Source organism: Dipodomys merriami, unplaced genomic scaffold (genome assembly GCF_024711535.1).
Source record: "Dipodomys merriami isolate MVZ:Mamm:240054 unplaced genomic scaffold, mDipMer1.0.p SCAF_16, whole genome shotgun sequence".
NCBI classification, from domain to species: domain Eukaryota; kingdom Metazoa; phylum Chordata; class Mammalia; order Rodentia; family Heteromyidae; genus Dipodomys; species Dipodomys merriami.
Window position 1 is genome coordinate 26,501,311 of NW_027202937.1, and position 24,660 is coordinate 26,525,970.

At 43.5% G+C, this 24,660-nt stretch overlaps 1 protein-coding gene across 6 annotated transcripts in view; it reads right to left on the minus strand.

Moving 5' to 3' along the window:
- Positions 1-24,660, minus strand: part of Gcnt2 (glucosaminyl (N-acetyl) transferase 2 (I blood group)) — a 100,451-nt gene that overhangs the window by 17,238 nt on the left and 58,553 nt on the right. The window contains exon 1 of one of the 6 annotated variants that reach the window (XM_070024587.1): positions 13,304-14,493. The exons of the other annotated variants lie outside the window; for them this stretch is intronic. Within the exon in view, the coding sequence (XP_069880688.1) occupies positions 13,304-14,228 (925 nt within the window). The 5' untranslated portion in view covers positions 14,229-14,493. Of the gene's footprint in view, positions 1-13,303; positions 14,494-24,660 lie in introns of those variants that run through there. 6 annotated transcript variants of the gene reach the window in all.

Genomic DNA, 24,660 nt, shown 5'->3' on the forward strand with positions numbered 1-24,660 from the left:
TTTAAAAATGGCCTTAAGTATTTTTATTACCTTGTACAAAGGAGTTGCCATTCAACAAAAGTTTATGAATGCAATGTATCTTGATCACTATCACCTCTTTCATCTTTCCCCTCCAACCCTCTCAGCCTTGCCCTTCCCCTCAATTGTCTTAATTTTGTAGGATATACATTGAATTTTATGACTGCATGCTTCCCCAGGTTTACTCTTTTATATAGAAAAGCAGAGATATTCTGTTTATATATCTTACTTATCCTATTTTATTTGTTCTATTTATTTATCGAGTCTATTTATTTATTCTACTCTACAAGTAGGAGAAACACTTAAATGAACTTGCAAAAGAGAAGAGAGACAGAAGAAATGTCTCTCTGTGTTCCTGGGCTCTGAGGATTCCTTCTGCACCCCCCTCCCCCTTGTTCCCATGTCATATGAGGCTGAAGAGAAAACATGAACTACACATTGTTCCCTGAAACATCCCTTTCATCTGAACATTTGGATGCTCAATTAGAAGTTTTACAGCAACATAAAAACATACCTAATTTATGGGGACTAAGAAGCTGTTAACTATGAGAGGCGACTGGACCAGGGTCCCCGGGTCCCAGGAATACTAGAAACAGGGTTTCTCGTGCTAGCTAACCAAATGCAGTTTGAAATGTGCTGATCTGTTCAATTCTGATATGTATGGTTTTCATTATTTTATTTTTCCCTTAGCAGTTTTGGGGTTTGAACTCAGCCTTGCACTTGCTAGACAAACATTCTATCCCTTAAGGTACACGTCCACCTCCCAGCCTTCTTTTGCTTTACATTCCAGATATAGTCTATTGTTAATTTTGCCAAGGCTGGTCTTACACCATAACCCTCCTACCGCTACCTCTGGAGCAGTTGGAAATCCAGATATATATAATCATACATGCTTTGCTTCCTTTTTAAAAAAATTCCCTTTAAAATGTATATTTATTTAGTATGTAGTTCTGGGGCTTGAATTCAGGGTCTGGGCACTGTCTCTTAGCTTATTTGTATGATACTAGAGCTCTACCACTTGAGCCATAGCTCTAGGTTTTTTTTTGGGGGGGGTAGTTAATTGGAGATAAGAGTCTCAGAGACTTTCCTACCTGGGCTGGCTTTGAACCTGATCCTCAGATCTCAGCCTCCTGAGTAGCTAGGATTAGAGGGGTGTGAACCAACAGTACCCAGTTTACATTAGTTTTATAAACAAGGATGCTTATGGTCTGAGGAAAATAGTTTCAGAATGTGCTGTGGTGTGTAAAAACGAAATAAAACAAAACAAAAAACCTTTATGGGACACACTGTCAGCTATAACATATAATTCTGTTTCACAGTCAATATCCATAGGAATAAATTGGTTATGTATTGATTAAATAATGACTGGCAGCCTCAGTAGATGAATGGATCAAGAAAATGTGATATATATATGGAATTCTATGCCTCCGTCAGAAAAAATGACATTGCCTCTTTTGTTAGGAAATGGAAAGACTTGGAAAAAATCATATTAAGTGAAGTAAGCCAGGCCCAAAGAAACAGGTCCCATGGTTTCCCTTGTTTGCAGTCACTAGTACATGTCTAGGACAAGCAGAGTGGGTCAAAGCTATGTACATACAAGCATATGAGATAATGTTAAGAAAAATGTACCCCAAGACAGAGACACAAGGGGTTTTTTTCTCTTTCTTGCTAGTGTTTTTAATGTACTTACAATCACTATGTGATTCTTTTGTTTCTATTGTATGTTCTTCCCTCATGGTATAACCCCTGTTTTCACTAGATTTGATGCTGGTGCTCTGCCCCTTGTATATATATTTTTGTAGTTTGGGGGAGGGGAAGGGATATTACAGAATGTTTAATGAGGATGCAGGCTGACCCATTGTGACGATGAGATGTACAGGACACTATATTGAAAATGAACTTTACAATGTGGGGGGGCTGGCAGGAGTTGGGGAGGTGGGGAGGGAAGTGATAGTAGGGGGAAAATAAAGGAGGTAACAATGATCGCTATGAAATGTACTCACTACCCTACTTATGTAACTGTAACCCCTCTGTACAACATTTTTACAATAAAAATATTAATATAGAAAAAAATGACTGGCAGCTATAACAGATTCCCCCAAACGCCTTGGGCTAGTATATAGTAAAAGTTTATCTCAGGTTTAAAAATAAATACTACCCTGGTAGTAAGATTACTAATTGTGTGTGTTTGTTTGTTTGTTTTTTTAAGAAGAAGAAAGATCTGGAGATGTAGCTCAGTTGTAGACCTTTTGCCAAACAAGTGCAAGGCCCTGGGTTCCATCCTAAACACTGCAAAACAGCAACAAAAGAAGTGAAATATTCAGTGTCAAGAAGATATGTTAGGGGGCTGGGAAGGTGGCTCAGTGGTAGAGTGCTTGCCTTGCATGCATGAGGCCCTGGGTCCGATTCCTCAGCACCACATAAGCAAAAAGAAAAAAAAAGCCGGAAGTAGCGCTGTGACTTAAGTGGTAGAGTGCTAGCCTTGAGCTGAAGAGCTGAGGGACAGCGCCCAGGCCCAGAGTTCAGGCCCCAGGACCGGACCCAAAAAAAAAGAAAAGATGTTAGATCTAGGCACTGGTGGGTCAGGTCTGTAATCCTAGCTACTCAAGGAGGTTAAAATCTGAGGATTACGATTTGAAGCCATACTAGGCAAGAAAGTCTGTGAGTTTGTTTTTTTTTTTGTTTTTTTTTGGGGGGGGTTGTGATGGCTGAACTCTGGCCTGGGCGCTGTCCCTCAGTTCTTCAGCTCAAGGCTAGCACTCTACCACTTGAGCCACAGTGCCACTCGTGGCTTTTTTCTTTTTGCTTACGTGGTGCTGAGGAATCGAACCCAGGGCCTCATGCATGCAAGGCAAGCGCTCTACCACCGAGCTAATTTCCCAGCCCTGTAAGATTCTTATCTCCAATTAACTACCAGAAAACTGGAAGTGGAACTGTGGCTCAATGTGGTGAGCAGAAGCCTTAAGCTGGGGGGGGGGGGGGGAAGGGGGGCGGCCTCAGAATTAGTACCCAGGTCATGAGTTTCAAACCCCAGGACCAGCATTTTTTTTTTAATTTGTTTACAAGGTATCCCTAACACTGCAACTGGAAAGGCCCAGCCTACCAACCAATTTACTACCTGTAGTCTCATACCCTTTCCTAATTCCCTACAAAAAGAGGAAGTCTAGGGGAATGGGTGTTTTAACAAGCAGAAGTCTTAACTATTCCTTCTAGGAAGTTCAAGAGCAAGTGTAGCTGGGCGCCAGTGGCTCACACCTATAATCCTAGCTACTTAGGGAGGCTCAGATCTGAAGATCAGGAAGTCGGGGAAGGAAAGTCTGTGAGACTCTTATCTCCAGTTAACCACCAGAAAACCAGAAGTGGAGCTGTAGCTCAGAGTGGTAGAGGGCTAGTGTTGAGCAAAAGAGCTCAGCCAGTGCCCAGGCCTTGAGTTCAAGCCTAGGACTAAGGAAGGAAGGAGGGATGGAGAGAGAGAGGTGTGTGTAGATTTAACTTCACTGATTACAAAAACAAAGACAAAGAAAAATCAATCTGAGTGGTATACCTTAAAAGTTTAAGTTACAGCCGGGTGCTGGTGGCTCACACCTGTAATCCTAGCTACTCAGGAGGTTGAGATCTGAGGATCGCAGTTCAAAGCCAGCCTGGGCAGGAAAAGTCCATGAGACTCTTATCTCCAATAAACCACTAGAAAACCAGAAGTGGTACTGTGGTTCAAGGGGTAGAATACTTGCCTTGAGAAGAACCCAGGGACAGCACCCAGGCCCGAAGTTCAAGCCCCACTACTGAAAAAAAAGTTTAAGTTAGGTGAAAATATCACTTTCTATAAATTGCTCCGATGGGCTCTGGAGAAGGACTTATTTGCTACATTCTTTTTTTTTGGGGGGGGAGGGGGGTCCGGTCGTGGGACCTGACCTCTGGGCCTGGGCGTTGTCCCTCAGCTCTTCAGCTCAAGGCTAGCACTCTATCACTTGAGCCACAGCACCACTTCCGGCTTTTTTCTTTTTGCTTATGTGGTGCTGAGGAATTGAACCCAGGGCCTCATGCATGCAAGGCAAGCACTCTACCACTGAGCCACCTTCCCAGCCCGGCTACATTCTTTGAAAAGAGATACTTCTCACTTTTGAGAATTGCAAAGTCAACTGGAAGACTTACTGTAACTGTAGTAAAGTTTTCTTGCTTTGTGTTTCTGTGACACATAGCTGCGGAAGTGGACTCATGGCACAGAGGACTACTGTACCTTCCTTTGGATTATTGTGTACATTGATACATTTTTGTAACAGAGTTGAAAATTTGTCATGTGTTTGCAGCTAGAACAAATAAGACTGGCTTTAACAGGAAGCAAGGTGGACAATCAGAATGGCAAGGATATGGCTGGGCCAGAACCAACCTGTCTGGCACAATGGTGAAAAGATTCTCCTTTCTTTCAAGTCCCTGGCTGTGTTGATTTCCTTTTCCATTAAACTGCATTCTAAACAGGTCTTTTTAAAGTTCTTTGTGGAACATGGCAGTGTTTTAAAAAAAAAAAAAACATAAAGTAACTAGTGAAGCCCAGTCCCTGCTCCTTTCCTGTGATGCGTGCAATCTCAAAATAGAAACATGGGGAAGAGATCAAGGGACTTCCCTTCCTTGGTAAGAGGAAGGGTGAGTGAATTCAGTGGTAATATTCAATGTACATATGTAAAAACAGAACCAGGTAACTTGAGAAGAGTGGGAGAGTTGGGAGAGATAAGGAAGAAAGATGGAAGGGGTAATATTGAGCAAGATGCATTGTACTCTGCAAGGAGCTGGTGGCTCATGCCTATAATCCCAGCTACTCGGGAGAGGCTGAGATCTGAGGATCCCTGTTGGGAGCCAACCCAGGCAAGAAAATCCATGACTATTATCTCTCATTAACCAGCAAAAAGTCAGAGGTGGGTTTATGGCTCAAGTGGAAGAGTGTCAGCTTTGAGGGGAAAGAAAAGCTAAGGGACAGGGTTTAGGCAAAGCCTGGGCACTGTCCCTGAACTCCTTTGCTCAAGTCTAGCACTCTACCACTTTGAGCTACAGCTCCACTGCCAGTTTTCTGGTGCTTCTTTGGAAATAAGAGTCTCACAGACTTTCCTCCCTGGGCTGGCTTTGAACCTCGATCCTCAGATCTCAGCCTTCTGAGTAGCTAGGAGTACAGACAAGAGCCACCAGAACCCAGATATATTAACGAATTTATAATAAACACTTCTATGGAATGTATAACAAGACAGTCAGGATGACTGGAATTTTGCATGTCCTTAAATAGAGAAGCTACTCATTTCTGAGAATTGCACAGTCAATGCAAAGATTTGTTGAATAACTAACCTCTCATTTAACACCCCACCTTTTTTTTTTCATTTAATTCTCAAAACAATCTAAGTAGCCATCATCATTGTGACTGTACACGATGAGGAGTTTAAGGTTTGATTATCCAGTTCATGAAGCAAACAGAGGCCAAGCTAATACCACTAGATTTAGCTCACCCAAAGCTCCTCCCTCCCACTTCCGCAACAAGCCATTTCCCATGCACACCCTCTGAAGAGCCAGCCACAAGCCACCACCATCAAGTTTTCCCTTATAGAAACTCACTTTCATTTTTGCTATTGGCTACATTTTCCTCAGCCAGTCTCTAGCATGAAATGAACAGAACCAACATTTCCTGGAAACCCAGACAAGCCAGTGTCTGTAAACGACGGTGTTGGTATACAGTTCTCAAAAGTGTGTTCCCCAGAACAGAAGCACCAGTCTCACCTGGGAACTTCTCAGAAATACAGATTCTGGGGACTGCTCCAGACCTGCAGAATCAGAGACTCCGAAGTACAGCGATAGCAGGCCCTGTGGGGAACTCTCAGGCCTACTCAGCTCCAGGACCTCCTGTACTATATGCCTTATCTTACTGAATGCTCAACTTCTCTTAGAACTAAGTTCTACTTATTACCTTTACTATCACAGAGTTGCCTAAACTTACTGAGACTCAGCAGAAACTAAGGCTAGGGTCACTAAGTTGGGAGGAAAGACTTAACCCAAGTTTGTCTGGCTCTCAAACGCTCTAAACTCAAAGGCAAATGGGAGCAAATGTTTTGGCATTATGTACAGTGAATAGATTAGAGATATTAATGTGACATTGAGTATGTGTTGATCATTGTTACAGACATTGATATATGTCAATATATATATATATATGCTTTCATATGCAGTTAATGTTATCATCATAAAGGAGTCATTGAAATGCAATATTACATTTTTGTTTTTAAAATAGCTCTGCTGCATTTGAAAGTTTTTCTTCTTTTTGTGCTTGCTTGGCTGGCACTTTACCAGTTGAGCCATGCCTGTAGCCAAGACTTTTGCTGTTTATTTTGGAGATGGATCTTAGTGGGCTTTTCTGCAGACTGAATTTGAACTGTCATCCTGTGGCTCACAGCCTCACAAACAGCCAGGATTACAGGCTGTGAGCTACCAGTGCCTGGTGATATAAAGCTGGAAAAGCTCCAACCTATAGGGAATGATTGGTAGTTGAATGAGTTGAGGCAATGATCATACCTGTGAATGCTATATTAATCCTTTCTGCTGGATTGCAATTCAATTTAGTGGATGTTTGTCCATCAAAATTGCATTTTATATTTACTTAAATAGTCACACAACCTTTAATCCCTTTTTTCTTGCCTTGCAAAATATGCTAGAGGTTAGGAATTCAAAGCTAATTAAAATTCACGTTTCCTAATTCTTTCCTTCTGAAGGGTGAGGGCCAGAATCGATCGGGCAAAGATTCCCCCACAGAAGGAGATGAATGTAAATATTCTGGTGAAGCTAAGGATGCAAATACCAAAATGATTCTTCAAATGCCTATAGCTTCAGCACGATTTAGCTATATCAGTACTCTACAATCTATATTTTCTCTCCCAGGTTATCAGCATCTTATTGATATAGACCCTTCAATCTAGGTACTGAAGAGCTGGAAACATTGTAGATACAAATCTTCCCCCAAGATCTAGGAAGAAACTAGAGCCCTTTTCCACAGACACTGAACTAGCCAAACAGGTCCACATTGCTAATAGTGTTTTGAAAATCCAGTACATGTATTTAATGTTATCTGTGAAGGATTGACTCTGGCCTTATTCCCCCAGGTCAAGCAAAGTACCAGGTATGCACTCACCTGCTTGCCCACAGGCAGGCCTCTCTGACTTGGGCTCACTGTGAGGTCCCCAGGATCTCAGGCCGGACATTCCACTCAGAGCCTGGCCAAGGACACCATCCTTGGCCCCTAGGCACCCCAGGTGGAGCAGTCAACTCTGGGGCCAAGAGACCACAAGAGATCACAGCCCTTTTTTCTATTTTCTGCTTCCTTGTTAAGTCCCATATAAACCCTCGGGAAGGTCTGTGCCCCTTCTCTGGCAATAAACAGTCCTAGCCTGTGGATGATCCAGTCCAGTCTATTCCTTTCCCATTCTCCTCCATTTTCTAACCATCTGGCTATAGAAAAATGACATCATTTTATAACTCTGCTCAACGGACAAAAACCCATGGAATGTATGTGTTGTAAGATTTTTTTTCCAAGTTGCAAAACTAGTGCTCATGTGGGTAGCCCTATGACCATAGAAAAAGACTTAAATGTTCTAGAGATGTTGACTGAAACCTGACTCTACCTGTTCTTTAGTGTTTGGGATCCTCAATCTTGACTAACAATAGACAGGAAGGAAAGCTTCCATTATGGCTTTAGAAATGGAATTAATTCTAATTTTGGGCTAATGTAAAGAGAACACCATGCATACTGGAAAAGGACTGAGTCAGATTTAAAGCTCAGGAAACCTTGGTGAAGAGAACACACACCTTCTACAGAGCTCTGTGTTTACTTTTGTTAAGAGCTGGAGGGATGTTTTAAGTTTCTTTCTACTGTCTCTTCCTACCCTTTCCTATTCTTTTTGTCTTCGATTCTTTCTTAAGGAGCCCGGTGATCCAATTAGTTAGGAGTAGTAGTCACTTCTTGAACCATGAGTTTATGCAGAAATGGTATTAACCTTAGAGTTGACTGGATGCCAACTACAGGGGAAACAAGTTATGTGGGTGTAAGGCAGAACTCACTGGGGGTGTCTGGTGTTTTCTTTTGGCATTTGAGGCACACAGCATGATGGGCCTAGATTGTCTATGTGGGAGCTAGTTTTTTAGCTCTCTCTGTCTCTCTCTCTCACCCTTTCCTGCCCCCCGCCCCACGTCCCTGTCTCATTGACTGGTATCATTGCTTGGCCTAGCTATAGTGGAATATATGTCCAAATGGTATTTTACCTACTCCTTAGTGTCAAAATGATCCACTTGGTAGGTGGTGTATTTGATACAGGGCTGTGATCCCAGCACTCAGGAGGCTGAAGCAGGAGGAGCCTGAATTTGAAGCCAGCTTGGATCAAGCTCTAGACCTTGTCTCAACCAAGGCAGCAGGTGCCAGTGGCTCCCACCTGTAATCCTAGCTAATGAGGAGGCTGAGATGTGAGGATTGAGGCTCAAAGGCAGCCCTAGAAGGAAGGTTTGTGAGACTCTTGTCTCTGATTAAACACACACACACACACACACACACACACACACACACACACACACATACACACACACACACACACAAAAAGTGGAGCTGTGGCTAAACTGGTAGAGTGCTAGCCCCAAGTGAAAAGGCTGAGGACAGTGCCCAGGACCTGAGTTCAAGTCCCAGGTTGGGCCCAAAATTATTATTATTATTAATAATAAAAATAACCAAGGGCTGGAAATGTAGCATACAGTGAGTACTTGTCTGCCATGTGCAAGATCTTCGGTTTTATCCCCAGCACCTTTGGGGTGGGGGGTGGGGAAGAGGCTGCGATCAAACCTGCACAATATTCAAGGCAAGAGCTCAATCTCTAGACTATATCCTCAGTATACACACACACACACACACACACACACACACACACACACACACACACACACACACACACACACACACACACACACACACACACACACACACACTTTTTAAGGAAAATTGTGAAACAGACACTTGATAGATTGCCTCTGACTAACATTGAATTTGTTATCCTTCTTCCAAAACAACTGGGGTTAGTAGTACATACCACAGGGCCCAAACTACAAGACTCTTGAAATGTCCCTACCAACTATTTAGCACATTCCTGCCTCTCCCCATATCCAATTCATAACCAAGTGGCATTACATGCACATTCTCCCATCACAAGCATGCTCAGTGGTAATGGCAGTATGGAGGCCTTGAGGAGTACACTTCTGGCTCCCAAGGAGATCAGATGCTGAGCTACTGGATGGGAGATATCAACAGGTCATTATAATTTAGCGCTTTCAGAGTGACCTTGGGTACAGGAGGAATAGAGTTAGAACACTCAAGTATCTGGTAGAGGATATGAAAACTGACAATGGAGTACATGGCACCCAACATAGGTACCCAAGAAACAAGAGGGGTTAGGTAGAAATGAAGGGAAAGTCATAACTTTATGAGATAATATCACTAAAAGCCAAGAACAAAAGGGGCCATTCACAGAAGTACACAGGGGACAAATTGAAGAAGTGCCTTGGGCTAACTTGCTGTTGAGCATATACTATGGGAGGTCATATTAAAAAAGATGAGGAAACTGGGCATCTGAGGCACAAGCCTGTAATCCCAGCTACTCTGGAAGCTGGGATCTGAGGAGCCTAGTGTAAAGCCAACTGGGGCAGGAAAGTCAATGAGACTCCTATCGCTGATTAACCCCAAAAAGCCAGAAGTGGAGCTCTGGTTGAAATGATAGAGTACCAGCCTTGAGCAGAAAAAGATAAGGGACAGTGTCCAGACCCTGCATCCAAGTCCCAGTACTGGCAAAAGAGAGACCGACAGACAGACAGGCAGACTGACACAGAGACAAAGAGACAGAGGACAGGGAAAGAGGTGGGTAAGGCTCACGAAGTGGAGGTCACATGACACTGTATAGTTATGACCCTGAAGATAATGCAAAACCATAAACAGGACCTGAAGATAATAAAAAAAATTCTTTATAATGTATTTCATATGCTATTTAATTAGTGCTATGCTCATCAATACAATGAAATACTTATGGAAGCATATATTAGGAAGCAAGAACATTTGTAGATGCTGGAACACAATCTTTTAAACATTTTAAACCTTTAATGTTTCTGCTTGCTTTATTTATTTTTCATTTTTGTTGTGCTGGTCTTAGAACTCAAACTTAGGAACTCAGACCCTGGGCACTTTCCCCAGGCTTTTCTGTTCAAGGTTATTATATAGCACTGTATCACTTGTACCACACTCTGATTTCAGCTTTTTTGGCGGTTAATTAATTGAAGGTACAGTCTCACAGACTTTCCTGCCCAGGCTGTCTTGGAACCTTGATCCTCAGATCTTGGCCTACTAAGTAGCTAGACTTACAGGCATGGGCCACTAGAACCTGGCTTTTTTTTTTCTTCTTGCTTTTTATTTGCTTTGGTACTGAGAAGGGAAGCCAGGACCATTGGACAGCATGTATCTATCATCCTATATGTGGTTCCTCAGAGATCCTTATTGGTCTTCACCTTCATCCCTTGGGGCAGGGTAGAGTTAGGAATATGGCTTGGTGGTCAAGCACTTGCCTGGCATGCCCCAGGCCCTGGACTCCCTCCTCAGTACTGCAGAATAAGATAGGGGGCATCTTGCTTCCCTTTTGGCAAGAAGTTTGCTTGATCCTGCAAGTTTTGTGAGAAAACCTGGTAAAGAATGGAGTCAAGTGCATGTATCACAATGTCAGAGAAAAGGAGTGGGAAGAAGGCAGAAGAGTCTATTTTCTTCCTTTTCTTCTTCCTTCTCTACCATTTTCTTCCTCTTCTTCTTCCTCCTCCTCTGAATCTGGTTTCTGTGCCTCCTCCAGCCCCTTGGAGCACCTTAACTGAAGAACATTTATGCATCCACTGGCTCAGGGTACGGGGACAGATCAAAGCCTGTACCAGATGGGACATAAGAAATCCTACAAGCCTGTAGTAGTTATGGTATCCTTATGACTCCATTCAACACAGTCACTTCTCAGGTTCTTGCTGTGCATGTGTGAGCGTGCACGCATGCACCCGCACACACACACACACACACACACACACACATCATTTCCAAATAATGGTCAAGTGGAGCTTGATTCCACAGCTTCCTTGTTTTTCCCCAATAATCATTTTTCTGACTCCTTTTTTCTCTCTAGAAATTTACTTTCAATCAGCAGGAAAGAAGAAAGGATGATTCCTTCTTTTCCAGCTGCAAGTGAAATAGCTCAAATTTCAGGCCACCCAAGCCCAGGATCAGATCCAACTTAGTCTTTTTTTTTTTTTGTCAGTCCTGGGGCTTGAACTCAGGGCCTGGGCACTGTCTCTGAGCTCTTCTGCTCAAGGCTAGTGCGCTACCCCTTTGAGTCACAGCTCTACTTCTGTTTTCTGGTGGCTAATTGGAAATGAGTCTTGTGGACTTTATTGTCTAGGCTGGCATTGAACCATCACCCTCAGATCTCAGATTACAGGTGTGAGCCACCAGCAGTTAGGCTCCCAGTTTGGTTTTAAGCAAGTTGTGACCAGGAGCACCCCACTTCAATCTAAGTCTTATTTCCTTCATCTGCACATAATAATCGCCAAGATTATGAGGAAGTATAGTGCATCTGGCAAATCTCTGCCAAAAAGAAACCACAGATTCCTTGAGCAGAAAAATACTTGCAAGTGTTTAAAATAGGTATTTGTAAATAACAGGGTAAACACCACACTGTGATAAATGTTGGTTGGTCCATTCCCTCTCCTAGGAATTTTTGTGACCTAATAATTTAGCATCTCTAAAAATAAACTCAAGGGCTGGCCTAAGTATCTATCTCCAGACACCTTGCCTGACCCCTAAATGGATTTCTCTGATGACCACTGAAGTTTAGCTCTCAGGAATGTTGTGTTATCAGGGACCTAAATAGTCCTACTGCTTTAAGTACACTTTCAGATATGAAAGCAGAGTCAAGCAGCCCTTTAAACAGTCAACACTAATGCTATGGTATGTAAGAGCTAGATGTTATTTCAAGAATGGCAGGTACAATACCACACAGGCCTGACAACCTACTGGTGCAATAGTGGAAACCAATGTATTGGGACATCCTAAAAAAAGAGGCACTGCAGGTCACAAATCACCTATGGGACACAGAGGTTTGAAGAGAAGCCCAGTTCTGAATCAAACAGTCTGTGGCTACCTTCTGTTTTTAGCTGCCTAGCATACCTTGGATCCATTTCCAAAACATCATAAATAAAGAGAAATACGTCACAGTGTATACTGGAGGCATGGCTCAGTGGTACAGCACCTGCCCAGCAAAGCACAAGGCCGAAAGTTAAAAAAAAAAAAAAAGGAAAAAAATGTATTTCACAGTATATGAAAACATGAGACTTTCCGATGGAAATCTATGACCTGAACATTGAAAGTTCTCTTTGGATTGACTCCAGCTGAAATCTGTTTCCATTCAGTGTAACTCCTTGAGGCAATGAAACGCCAGGCTAGATTTGTTGACCAGAGATGAATTGAAACCTGGGCACGTGTACAGCTCTTGGAGCAAAGGCATCTTAGCCAGAGTAGTAACTTGGGAACATCTAGAGAAGTTGCCAGGATTATAAAACAACTCCCACCCATAATAGCTCCATGACCTCTGTGGAATGACTGCCATGCCACGGGATGATTACTTAACTCAGTCTCCCTGCATTACAGCTGTGCTTATCAAGCAATATTAATAGGAGTGAAGCAGGGTAGGGTGGTTCACACCTGTCAAGTAAGAAGAGCTACTTAGGAGGCTGAGATCTGAGGATTATAGTGCTAAGCCAGCCCAGGCAGGAAAGTCTCACATACTTTTATCCCCAATTAACCCCCAAAAGCCAGAAGAAGAGGTGTATTTCAAATGGTAGTACACTAGCCTTGAGCAAAACCCCCCCCCAAAAAAAACCTCAGTGCTAGGGCCCCGACTTCAAGCCCCATGACGGACAAACACACCCAGACACCCAGACACACACACACACAGACACACACACACATACAAAGCAATCACAACTATGTTCTTACACAGTCAAGGTAAAAATGCCAGTTACTGCAGGAATTTCTTAGATCACTGAGCCTCACAGATTCAGAAAAACACATCACTCACCTGTCAACCCATATTATCATTTTCTAAGCATTTACATTTTTGCACAGAATTTAAGTGCATCTGTTCTTCCGTTAAGAAATTCAATCTATCAATAACAAGAAATGAGAATGGAAATCGGTTCCTACCTGGAATCCTATTTAGTGTCACCCAAAAATGCTCATCGGGACTATAAGTATCTTTGGACCACTGCAATAGATCAATAGCCCTTCTGTCACTGAAAACAAAGTTGACAAACTCTCTAGTGAGGGCCACGTAGGCAGTGCCAAAGTAGATGGTCAGCTGATGTGGTGGTGGTGTTTTCAGGGTATCTGTCCTTTTCATGAAATAGCCAACTCTGCTTTTATGCTCTTGGTGGACAAACTTAGTCCTTCCGGTGGCGTGGGCTGGGGGCAGCACCCCTGGGGTGAGATTCTTCCCTAGAAACCCTTTCAAATGTTGCACGATTTCCCTGTTGGTCTTCAGGGGGAAATCTTGCCCACAGGTGTTGAGGAGGTACTTCCAGGGGACCTCGGAGGTCACCAGATCCTTCATGCAGTTCAGGTCAGCCTGGAGCCTGGAGATCCCACCATAGACCACAGATTCCATCTTGGAAGCCAGAAATGCGTTTGGGAAGCAGCTGAGTAACTGTCCCACGGAGTTTTTAAACTTCTGCGGGGCTTTCTCGTCCACATGAACGCAGTAGACATTTTGGGGCATGTAGATGGCCCTGAAGAGCCTCTCGAACGTATCAAAGTCTTTGTGGATGACCATGACATAGGCCAGTGGGAAGGCAGCCTCTTCCTGGGACAGCGGGCTAGAGAGGTAGTGGCCCTGGATCCGATAGTCCTGGCAGGAGATACTTCCCAGAGGTGAAGCCCAGGTCTTCCCCCACAAGAAGGTGAGCTTTTTGCTGAGCGCGTAATCACAGACCTCCATTCGGAGAGATCTGTCACTGGAGCTGTTCAGTCTCTGGGAACTTTTTGGCGGGCTCAACTGGCTATGATAAACGATCACAAAAAGAACCACACAGAGCACCGTGAAAGCAAAAAAGTAATTCAGGCAAAAGTTCATTTTTTTTTTTCCAATTCCCGGCGAGAAGGGGGTGGGGTGCGGGGTGCTGACAGTTACAAGTCCTCCCAGGCGCAGAATTAAACGTTTGCCGTCTTGGGGGTCGAACACAAGGCTGAGGATGCTGAACAGGACTTTGTCCCTCGCCTCTCCTGAATGCAGAAGCTGCTCCAGAGCTGGCTGGCTTTCCTCCCCTGCCACCTGCAGCCTCACCCCACCCCAAACCCCTTTAATCCTCCCAGAGTCCCCGCGCCAGGGTCTGGCACCGAGGGTGGCTCAGGGTGTCTGCAAAAGCCCCTCGGGCCGAACCTTGGCTGCCCGGGCTCGGGCTCCACCCCGCCCCGCCCCGCCCCCGGGGAAGTCTCTCATTAGCATAGGACAGGCAAGTGTGACTCTTAGCAAATGACAGCTCCAGAACGCAAGTGATGGGAAGGACAGTTTCTCTTACATCATTCCCCACCCACCTTCTCTCCTTCCAGCCAATCGAGTCCCAGCTGATCTCCTTTCTCTTCCCACGCCTCTCCCCCTCCATCCCAATCTTCCAGAATGAGTGGTTCTAGTTTTCCTGGCCAGGCCCTACAACCTGCTAACAGCTCATCATTTTAAGACATCTCCTTCAAGGTTATTATAGTTTCTCTGCTACTTCTTTTCCTATCAGTCTTAGCGCCGCCTTCGCATGCATATGGATATAGATAAGGAAAAAATAACCCTGGGACCCATCTAAGTAAATATTTGATGGTGAGGTTTGCTGGGTGGAGTCAAGCAGATGCCAGTGTGTGACTTGGCAGAGTGCAGCTGTGCAGACGATGGAACTTAAGAATCACACCGGTGGGGGTGTGGAATAAGGTGACGTCTCACAATAAAAAGGTCACTGCAGGTGATACCTAATGAAGTAAACACACCTCTACAAGCAGGGAAGAAATGTGATAGTCCCCCCGTTCCCAGACAGCACAACAAGTTGGTTCTCATTTCACAGAGAGCTTCAGATGACTTGAGCTGATGCCTCGGTATTATCTACAATATGTGAGTGGCTAGCCACTGGGTCCCTTTTAACAATGGGATGTCATCAGATTTGAGGTCACTATAAAAAACTCAAAGGATTCTCCCATCTCCTTCCCACCCACCCTCCCCTCCCACTTCCTGGACTCTGAAAGCAAGAACAAATGCTTCAGGCTGCTGCAAAATTCCTGGAAGTACCAGTCAGAGTAATTCAGAGGAGCCAGGAAGAGCAAGTCTGGTCGCATTGCGCAGGGTTTTCTCCTAGTTCACCTGCTGCAAATGAGCCCACAGAGAATGTAGAGTACACTGGGATTAAGGATTGATGCAAGGGAGTCTGGAAAGAGTGGGGTAGTGAGGTCACTTCTGAGGGAAAAGCAGCTGGATCCTGCTACTACAGGATCCATGGTGGGCTAAGCTATTCAGGAGGCGGAGCTCTTCAAAGACAGACTGAAAAGTCCCTGAGACTCTTATCTCCAATCAACTAACAAAATTCTGGAAGTGGAGCTGTGGCTTAAGTGGTAGCGCATCAGCCTCAAATGGAAAAAGCTAAGCAGGAGCATTAATGCAGAGTTCAAACCCCAGTTCTGGAATAAGGGGAGGGAGGGCAGGGGGAAGGACTTCAAATCAACAAAACTAAAATACCCCATACTTTTCCTTCCCGATCATTCCTCCTCACCCAGCCACTGCCATCTGGCTCAGAAAAAGAACTGTAACCACATTAGAAACCCAGATGAATAAAGAGAGCAATTGAAGCGTTCATTGTGACGCATTTTCTGCAAACCCTATCGAAATGTGGATACTGGGTCTAACTTGTGCCATTATCTTGATGGATGATGGGGACTTTCTGAAAACTGCTAAAGGAGAAATCCACTTCCCCACCCTCACCCCCAGGAGATAGGCATAAATTCCTGATTGAATAATAGGCTCCCACACTTGCCAGACCTGCACCATGAACCTGGAAGACTCTTTGAGTTCCCTGTGACCCTGCCCCCTGACCATGACCCTATTTAGACCCCACCAACTCAGCTGCCATACGGTGCCATGCCACCATCTCCTGACTTTTCCTCAGGTCACCATGAAATCCTTCAACTCTATTAGAGTTGATCTGGTTTGTTGAAATGGTTTTTCTGCCTTTTTTTTTTTTTTTTTGCTACTCTCATGGCTCAGTTTCCTAACAGTATTAAGTGCATTGGAGGCTGCAAAGTTTTAGAGGACATAAGTCTGCCTGTAGTCACCAGCTTTCCAAAAAAGACTCCTGATTCAATCTGTCAAAATGTGGCATCTTGCAATCTAATTCCTATATAGTAATATCTGTGTCAAGACTGGCTAACAGGATAGGGAAAGCCAGGGAAGAGAGCAGAGGCCAAGGGCTAGAAAAATTGAGTTGTCAGTTATTTTTTAATTTTTATTTATTTATTTTTATTATTATTTTTTTTTTTTTGGTCGGTCGTGGGGCTTGAACTCTGGGCCTGTGCGCTGTCCCTCAGCTCTTCAGCTCAAGGCGAGCACTCTACCACTTGAGCTACAGCGCCACTTCCGGTTTTCTGGTGATTTATTGGAGATAAGAGTCTCGAGGTCTTTCCTGCCCGGGCTGGCTTTGAACCGCGATCCTCAGATCTCAGCCTCCTGAGTAGCTAGGATTACAGGCGTGAGCCACCAGCGCCCGGCTTTATTTATTTTTTATTGTAAAAATACTGTACAGAGGGGTTACAATTACATGGGCAAGATAATGAGTACATTTCTTATCAAGCATTGTAGCCTCCTCCTTTGTTGAGTTGTCAGTTATTTTTGTTTTTGTTTTTTCCCTTCTCTTTGCTCCAGATCCTACAATAAAAGTAGCTGCCAAGGCAAACCAAGTGCAAGAAATCTTTCAACTTGAGTTTGAAAGCAGACTGCACATGGAAAGACTGAAACATGATTTACAGTTCCAAGAGAATATAAAAAATAATACAAAACGAATGCCTATAGAGAGTATGTGTCCTAGCTGAGTTACAACTGTTTAGATGCACAGACTAAGATTAGAACGTTATGTTTTACGGGCTGTCTCAAGCAGTGGTAGGTTTGTTTGGCCTGGTCTCTATAGTAACCGAACAGGCATTTTCCCTGGCAAGTTGGGAGAGCTACACTATTAACTTCCAACCACGACATTATTTCTGCTCTGTTCATTCAGGTTGGCTTAACCTATTGAAAACAAGTGGATATTCATTATCCAGCCTCTCTGCCCCAGGATAACTTTAATCTGCCTAGACCAAACAGTAAAACAAAAGCCCTGTGCTCTCTGGGGGGGCCTTTTGAGCCTATAGGATCTTTTCCCCCTACAATCACTTAGTTCTGAGTAATGTTACAGGAGCTTTTGCCTACATCCCAGCTAGGCTGACAAGGGCAAAGATTCAAGGTTGCAGCCAGGCCGCAAATATTATATGTCAGTTAAAAAAGAAACCAACACTGCCTTCATTCAGCAGTCAAAAGTTATGTAAAGGCAACCCTGAATCTTTTGTGTATGTGAATGTTTGTGTGCACACATTTGTGAGCGGTAATAGGGCTTGAACTTAGGGCCTGGGTGCCTGTCCCTTAGATTAAAAAAATTATTATTTTACTTTGTTTTATTTTTTAAGGAAGTTAGCTAGGCTAACTTCACATTTGAATCCTCAGCTCTCAGTCTCCAGGGTAGCTAGGATTACAGGCATGAGCCAAGGGCATCTGGCTATCTAAGGCAATGCTTGGGACCACTCAGCTCCAGCAAGCCCCTTCCATGAGGCTCTTCTGTGTGGAGGGCTTCAGCGGGCTCTGACTGGTAACCTCAAGCTCATCCATCACAAAGGAGACACAGAAGAGAAACAAAACTCTTCCAGCAACCGGAATAGAGAGAGGTGCATTGGAGGCAGGATTTACTCTCCTATATATGGGGTAGGGAGTGGGGAAACAGGGAAGGGAATGTGAGAGAAGGGAGATGGAAATAGTAGGAAAATAAGGATAGTGAATGGTCAGGTACCGCTCACACCTGTCCAGGGTGTTATGGATAGGGAGGAGAGTGCAAACCACGGGGAATAAAAACCTGAACCAGTAGTTCCCCAAAGTAGGCAAGCAAGGCCACACACTCGGGCAATGTTTTAACATGTGTGTGTGCATTGCCAGTATTACTGATGTTTGAACTCAGGGTCTAGGCACTCTGCCTTAGCTTTTCACTCCAGCTGGCACTCTTACCACTTGAGCCATACGTCTACTTCCAGCTTTTTTTTCTTTTCTTTTTTGGGTTGGTCATGGGGCTTGAACTCTGGGCTTGGGCGCTGTCCCTCAGCTCTTCAGCTCAAGGTGAGCACTCTACCACTTGAGCCACAGTTCTACTTCCCGTGTTCTGGTGGTTAATTGGAGATAAGAGTCTCACGACCTTCCTGCCCTGGCTGGATTTGAACCCCGATTCTCAGATCTCAGCTCCTGAGTAGTTAGGATTATAGGCGTGAGCCACCAGCTCCGGCTCTTTTTTCCTTTTTTTTTCTTTTTTTACAGTAGCTAGGATGACAGGCATGTGCCACCAATGCCCAGCTTTTATTTAATTGATTTATTTACTTATTTTTGTGCTTGTACTGGGGCTTGAACTCAGGGCTTCTTGCTGTTGCTCAGCTTTTCTTGCTCCTGGCTGGGGCTCTACCATTTAAATCACAACTCATACTTTAATAAAACCTTTTTTTTTTTTTTTTTTGGGGTCCGGTTGTGGGGCCTGAACTCTGGGCCTGGGCGCTGTCCCTCAGCTCTTCAGCTCAAGGCTAGCGCTCTACCACTTGAGCCACAGCGCCACTTCCGGCTTTTTTCTTTTTGCTTATGTGGTGCTGAGGAATCGAACCCAGGGCCTCATGCATGCAAGGCAAGCGCTCTACCACTGAGCCACCTTCCCAGCCCCAAACCTTTTTTTTTTTAAATGGACATTGAAGTCTAAATTTAACTTAACTCTTCATATCATGAAGTCATTCTTTTGATGTTTTCAATTTTGGACATGTAAAACTATTCTTAGTTCCCAGAGCAGCATATAAACAGATCAGATTTAGCCCATACTTTACAGTTTGCTGATCTCTACCCTAGATATTAATTATATTTTAATCCAAGCCTAAATATTGCAAGTTTAGATTTGTTGTAATCTACAGAATTTCTGCATTTTCTCCATGAGGAAGTGTCAAGTGATGGGAAATGATAATGTTGGTTATTCATAACCCACATGAAACCCTTTTATATATGCCCTCTGGGTTACAGGGAAAATGATAGATTTTTTTTTTTTTTGTCAGTAGTGGGGCCTGAACTCTAGGCGCTGTCCCTCAGCTCTTTAGCTCAAGGCTAGCGCTCTACCTCTTGGGCCACAGCGCCACTTCTGGCGTTTTCTGCTTGAGGAATGGAATCCAGGGCCTCAAGCATGCAAGGCAAGCACTCTACCACTGAGCCACCTTCCAGCCCAAAGTGATGGATTTTTAAAGAGCTTGGACAAGTAATTCAAAAACCACCAAACAACAAAAACTATCCCGCAGGCCAGAGAAGATGGACAGAACGGTATGAAAACACCTACATATAAAGGAGGCCTTGGTATCAGGGACTATGTGGCTGGTCCCAAGGAGACTGCCATTGATGGAAAAAATGCGCATGCTCAGGATGCAGTAGAGATCACAGCCTTAATTTTACCATAACTTCTGGTGAGGACAAGCTGCCTTTCAACAAAGCTCAAAAATTTCACTTTACCACTTCCAATTAAGTATATTCCTTTAACTTTGCTTTCTAGCCACTACTTGCTTTTGGAAAGGCAAACTTTTCTCAGAATTAAAGGCAAGAAAACAACAGATGGCACAACTGATTATAACATGATGACAAACTTCTCTTGCATGGAAATTTTAACTTTTGTGTTGAACATTTCTCTGTCTCCCCCCTCTTCCCCCCCCCCCCCGGCTTGCAGCATTAGGGCTTGAATTCAGGGCCTGGACACTGTTCCTTAGCTTTTCTCCTCAAGGATGGTTCTCTACCACTTGAGTCACATCTGTACTTCCAGCTTTTTGTTTTTTGAAAATAATTGGAAAAAAAATAGATTCTCACAGACTTTCCAATCAGGCTGGTTTTGAACCCAGATCCTCAGCCTCTTGAATAGCTAAGATTACAGGCATGGGCCACAGGCATTCAGCTAGGAATTTGATTGCTAAAATTTTCCTATTATTATTTAACCACTCTTGTTCAAAACCATTCAAGTGTAATCCACAAAGAAGGCTTCCTTACTGTGAGTACTTGGGTGCCTATGCACCTCTGGTTGTCCAGAAATGGACAAAACTTCTGTTGGCCAATGCTACACATGTCAGATTTTTATTTTTATTATTATATTTTTTTTGGTCGGTCATGGGGCTTGAACTGGGCACCTGGGTGCTGTCCCTGCGCTCTTCAGCTTACTCTACCACTTAAGCCCTAGTGCCACTTCTGGTTTTCTGGTGGTTTACTGGAGATAAGAATCTCACTGACTTTCCTGCCGGGGCTGGCTTTGAACTGCGATCCTGAGATCTCAGCCTTCTGAGTAGGTAGGAGGTGTGAGCCACAGGCACGTGGATTGTGAGATGTTTTTATGTTAGCCTTTATAACAGGCTGCAGGGATCCTCTGTACCTTCGTTTGCATTCAGCTTCTATAAAGTGAAGTTATTAAGAACACTATAGTTTATAAATTTACTAGAAGACAGAACTAAGCAAGCACACAAAATAAGCTCTGGGCAATGTCATGCACATAACAAGTACCTGACAAAACTTAAGACATCTCTCTTCCTCCAGCAGCCAAACCTGGCTCTTACAGGACCTATGCGTTCCACCCACCTTCCTAGGTAGGTTTGATGACGCAAAACAACTGTGCTGAGGAGGCATGCTGACACCTGACACCCTCAAGACCCGTTTCCTGACCCTTTGTCTCTCCTGCCCCTCTACTTCCAGCCCAGCAGGAGGGAACTTCCCTCATTCCCAATTTCAGCCTCATCTACATTTCTCCAAACGGTATGCAGCTGCCTGCCCAGAGCAGGATGATGCAGACAAATACACAGCATGGTGGTCAAGCTCAAAATTTAAATCTATTTTACTGTGACACCCTGAGAAAGTGTTTTCCTTTCTCCATAGCTTAGCTTCCCAATTTTAGGAAAGGACTAGAGGAAAGTCCACCCATGGAGTCCAAAGTGAATGTGTCTGAGAAGCCTTCGGTATTGTCTAATTCTGCAGTTCTTCCTCTCTAGACCCTCACTTGCCTCATTCTTTCTGAGTCACACTGTGCTCTCCTACGTCCCTTGCAGCTCCACTGGGTAGTAGGCTTTCCTCTTTTGGGGGTACCTGCTTAGCTCTTAACTCTAATGGTTCAAGCAAAAGCAGAAAAAAAAAAAAAAGACAAGAAACCACAACCTCAAATTTTATCTTTGGCAAGACAGTTCCATTGCAACTGATTGCAAAGTCAATCACATGCGCAAACATTCTCAGCTCAACTTCCTGCCAATGGCTCACAGCACCAGAGTTGTTCTTGGGGGTGCTGGGAACCAAATCCAAACCTTTGCCCATGCTAAGCCTACACTCTATGACTGTCTAGCATGGAGCTTGCTGTTCTCACAGACACAGAGAGAGTATTTCACAATGACTGTTGACAGACACCTGTATATCTCAAAGATCTCATCCTCTTTCGCTTCTGGACATTTTCAAATAAATGAAAACAAAGTCATACTAAAATAGAAATAGGTAGATTGTAACTATGAGACTACGTAGGAGGACAGGGGGAAGGGAAGAGGGAAAAAGAAAGGATGAAAAACTATGATATGTAGTACAATCATGTATGAAGATGGCATCAGGAACCTCAATGAAAGCAGTTGACCAATAGAGGGGAGGGGGGAAGCAATAGGGCTATTCTGAGCAAAATATAATATGTGCACATCTGAAATACTGTAGCACACCCTTGGTACACCAAAAACATAGTGTTATAGGAAAGTAGATAGGCTGTTGGGGGTAGATGGGAGTAGCAGTGGGAGAGGGTAGAGCTAATGAAGGCTGAATGAGGATGAGTATGGTGGAAACAACTGGTTTGCATTATGAAAATAGAACAATGAAACATTTTGAGATTATTTTAAGAAAGGGATAAAGGAGAGTTATAGAGGGCATGAGGTTGATCTGTCTACATTGTTCACATGTCAAAGGTCACAATGAAACCCAACTTGTTCAACTGATTTATGCTAATAAAAAATTAACCAAAACTTTAAACAATAGTGCCAGGCAGTGGTTTCCTCTAACCACTAACTTTAATAGCACTACTACATTCTTGACTCACTTTCAGTCTTCAAGCACTTTCTTCCCCCAGAAAATGATACAGATGGTCATTTGCTTTGTTTTAAACAGTTTTCTAGGGCAGAGTTCTTGGTTCTGCTTTTCCTAGAAATTCAAGTTGGAGCACCTTTGCCTGCAAGACCTGATCTGTGTTTGTGCCTTTGGGTGGGGAAGTCTGTATGTGATTCTCCCTCTGGTTAAGGTGGTTTAAGACACAAATTTTTTATTCGCCCATTCATCCTTTTAGATGCCTTCTTCAAACCCTCAAAAACAGTAGAGAACCAGGCCCAGGTGGCTCCCACCTGTCATCCCAACGACTCAGGAGACTGTGTTCTCAGGATCTCATTTCAAAGCCAGCTCAGGCAGGAAAGACTTTCAGAATCTTATCTCCAATTAACCAGCAAAAAGCCTGACCTAGAACTGTTGCTCACGTGGTATAACACTAGCCTTGAGCAAAACGGTTCAAGGACAGCGTTCAGGACCTGAGTTCAAGCCCTAAGACTGGCACAAACACAAACAAAACAAAACAAACAATAACAAAAGACACAGTGGGGAAACAGTACAGATATTTGAGTAGGGGCAGTCCTGGACTACTTTGTTTGGGCTTTCATGGCTGATAACTATAATTGTATCTTATGTAAATGAGTAGTATGTATCCTATAAATTAAGCAGCTAGTTACCAGTAATTTTTCAGTTTATCGATCAGTTTTATTCTATTCTATTATTCTATATTATATTATATTATATTATACTATATATTATTCTATTATATTTGGGCTCTTATTACATACCTTAGCAACAGAAAAGTGATCAAGAACAGAGTAGGAGATGCATAGGATGACCAACACCTCTGTTTGCCCAAGACTGATTTCATAAAACACAGTATTTTTCAGTGCTAAAACTAGTAAGTCTCAGGCAAACCAGGAAGAATTGCTCTCCTTCGATACCACCAGTCTCACCCACTCCAGGACGGAGAATCATTACTTAGAGGTGTAACTGATTACCCACTGTTCACTAATGGATCAGTGTGAAAGGGAAAGGAATACCCAAGCTCTGGTAGGGTAGGGAAAAGCATGTGAACCATCACGAAGGATATTGCACAGAAAACTCTACGTGATCCTTCCTCACATTGCCTTGAATCACTGAGGCATGGGGGTGGAATGATTAACATTCATGGGATAGCTTCACAAGAAACCCAAACGAATGCACTGAAATCAGACCAATTCCATAGATGCTCCCCGGTGCGTATTAGAAGGTTTTATTCACAACCTAAATAATAAAGGTAGAATCTAATGAGCTAATAGTTATTGTAAGTGTTAAGAACAGTATCTAAAATCTCCTTCCTGGCTGGGCAGGTAGATGAAGCCCTGGGTTTGATTCTTCAGTATCACATAAGGACAAAAAGCCAGAAATGGTTGAGCAAAAGAAGCTCAGGGGCAGTGCTCAGGCTCTGAGTTCAAGCCCCAGGACTGGCAATAAGTAAGTAAATAAATAAATAAAAATAAAATCCCCTCCCTGCACACTATCTGTGACATAGGAAGAATGCTGAGGATCGCAGTTGGAAGTCAGTCCACACAGGAAAGTCCATGAGACTTATCTCTAATTAACCACCAGAAAAGCTAAAAGTGGAGCTGTGGCTCAAGTGGTAGAGTGCCAGTCCTAAGCAAAAAAGCTCAGGGACAGTGCCCACATCCAGAATTCAAGCCCTAGGGCTTGAAGTGGAGGTGTGACTCAACTGTAGAATGCCAGCCTTAAGTGGAAAAAAACAAACGAGAGTTCAAGGCCCAGAGTTCAAGCCCCAAAATAAATTAAAAAAACATAATTTTTTTAAAGATGTAGTAAAGTGAGAAATTAATTTTTACAGAGCAGGACATCCATTCAGTCATTTGATCTGTGTCTCACAACTTCCAAATTTGTATACTATGATTGAAACTAGGGCCTCTCTAGCTCTCTTTGGTTCAAAATATACTTATCCTTGGGAGAATCCCATGAAATTACTTATTTTTTACTTATTTATTTTGTTGATTTCTTATTTTGTCTTCTTTCGCACACAAAGTCTATGAAGGCAGGGATTTTTGTGTTTAGCTTTCACTGTTCTAGACATGAAAGGTATACCAGTACAAACTGCTGTTAC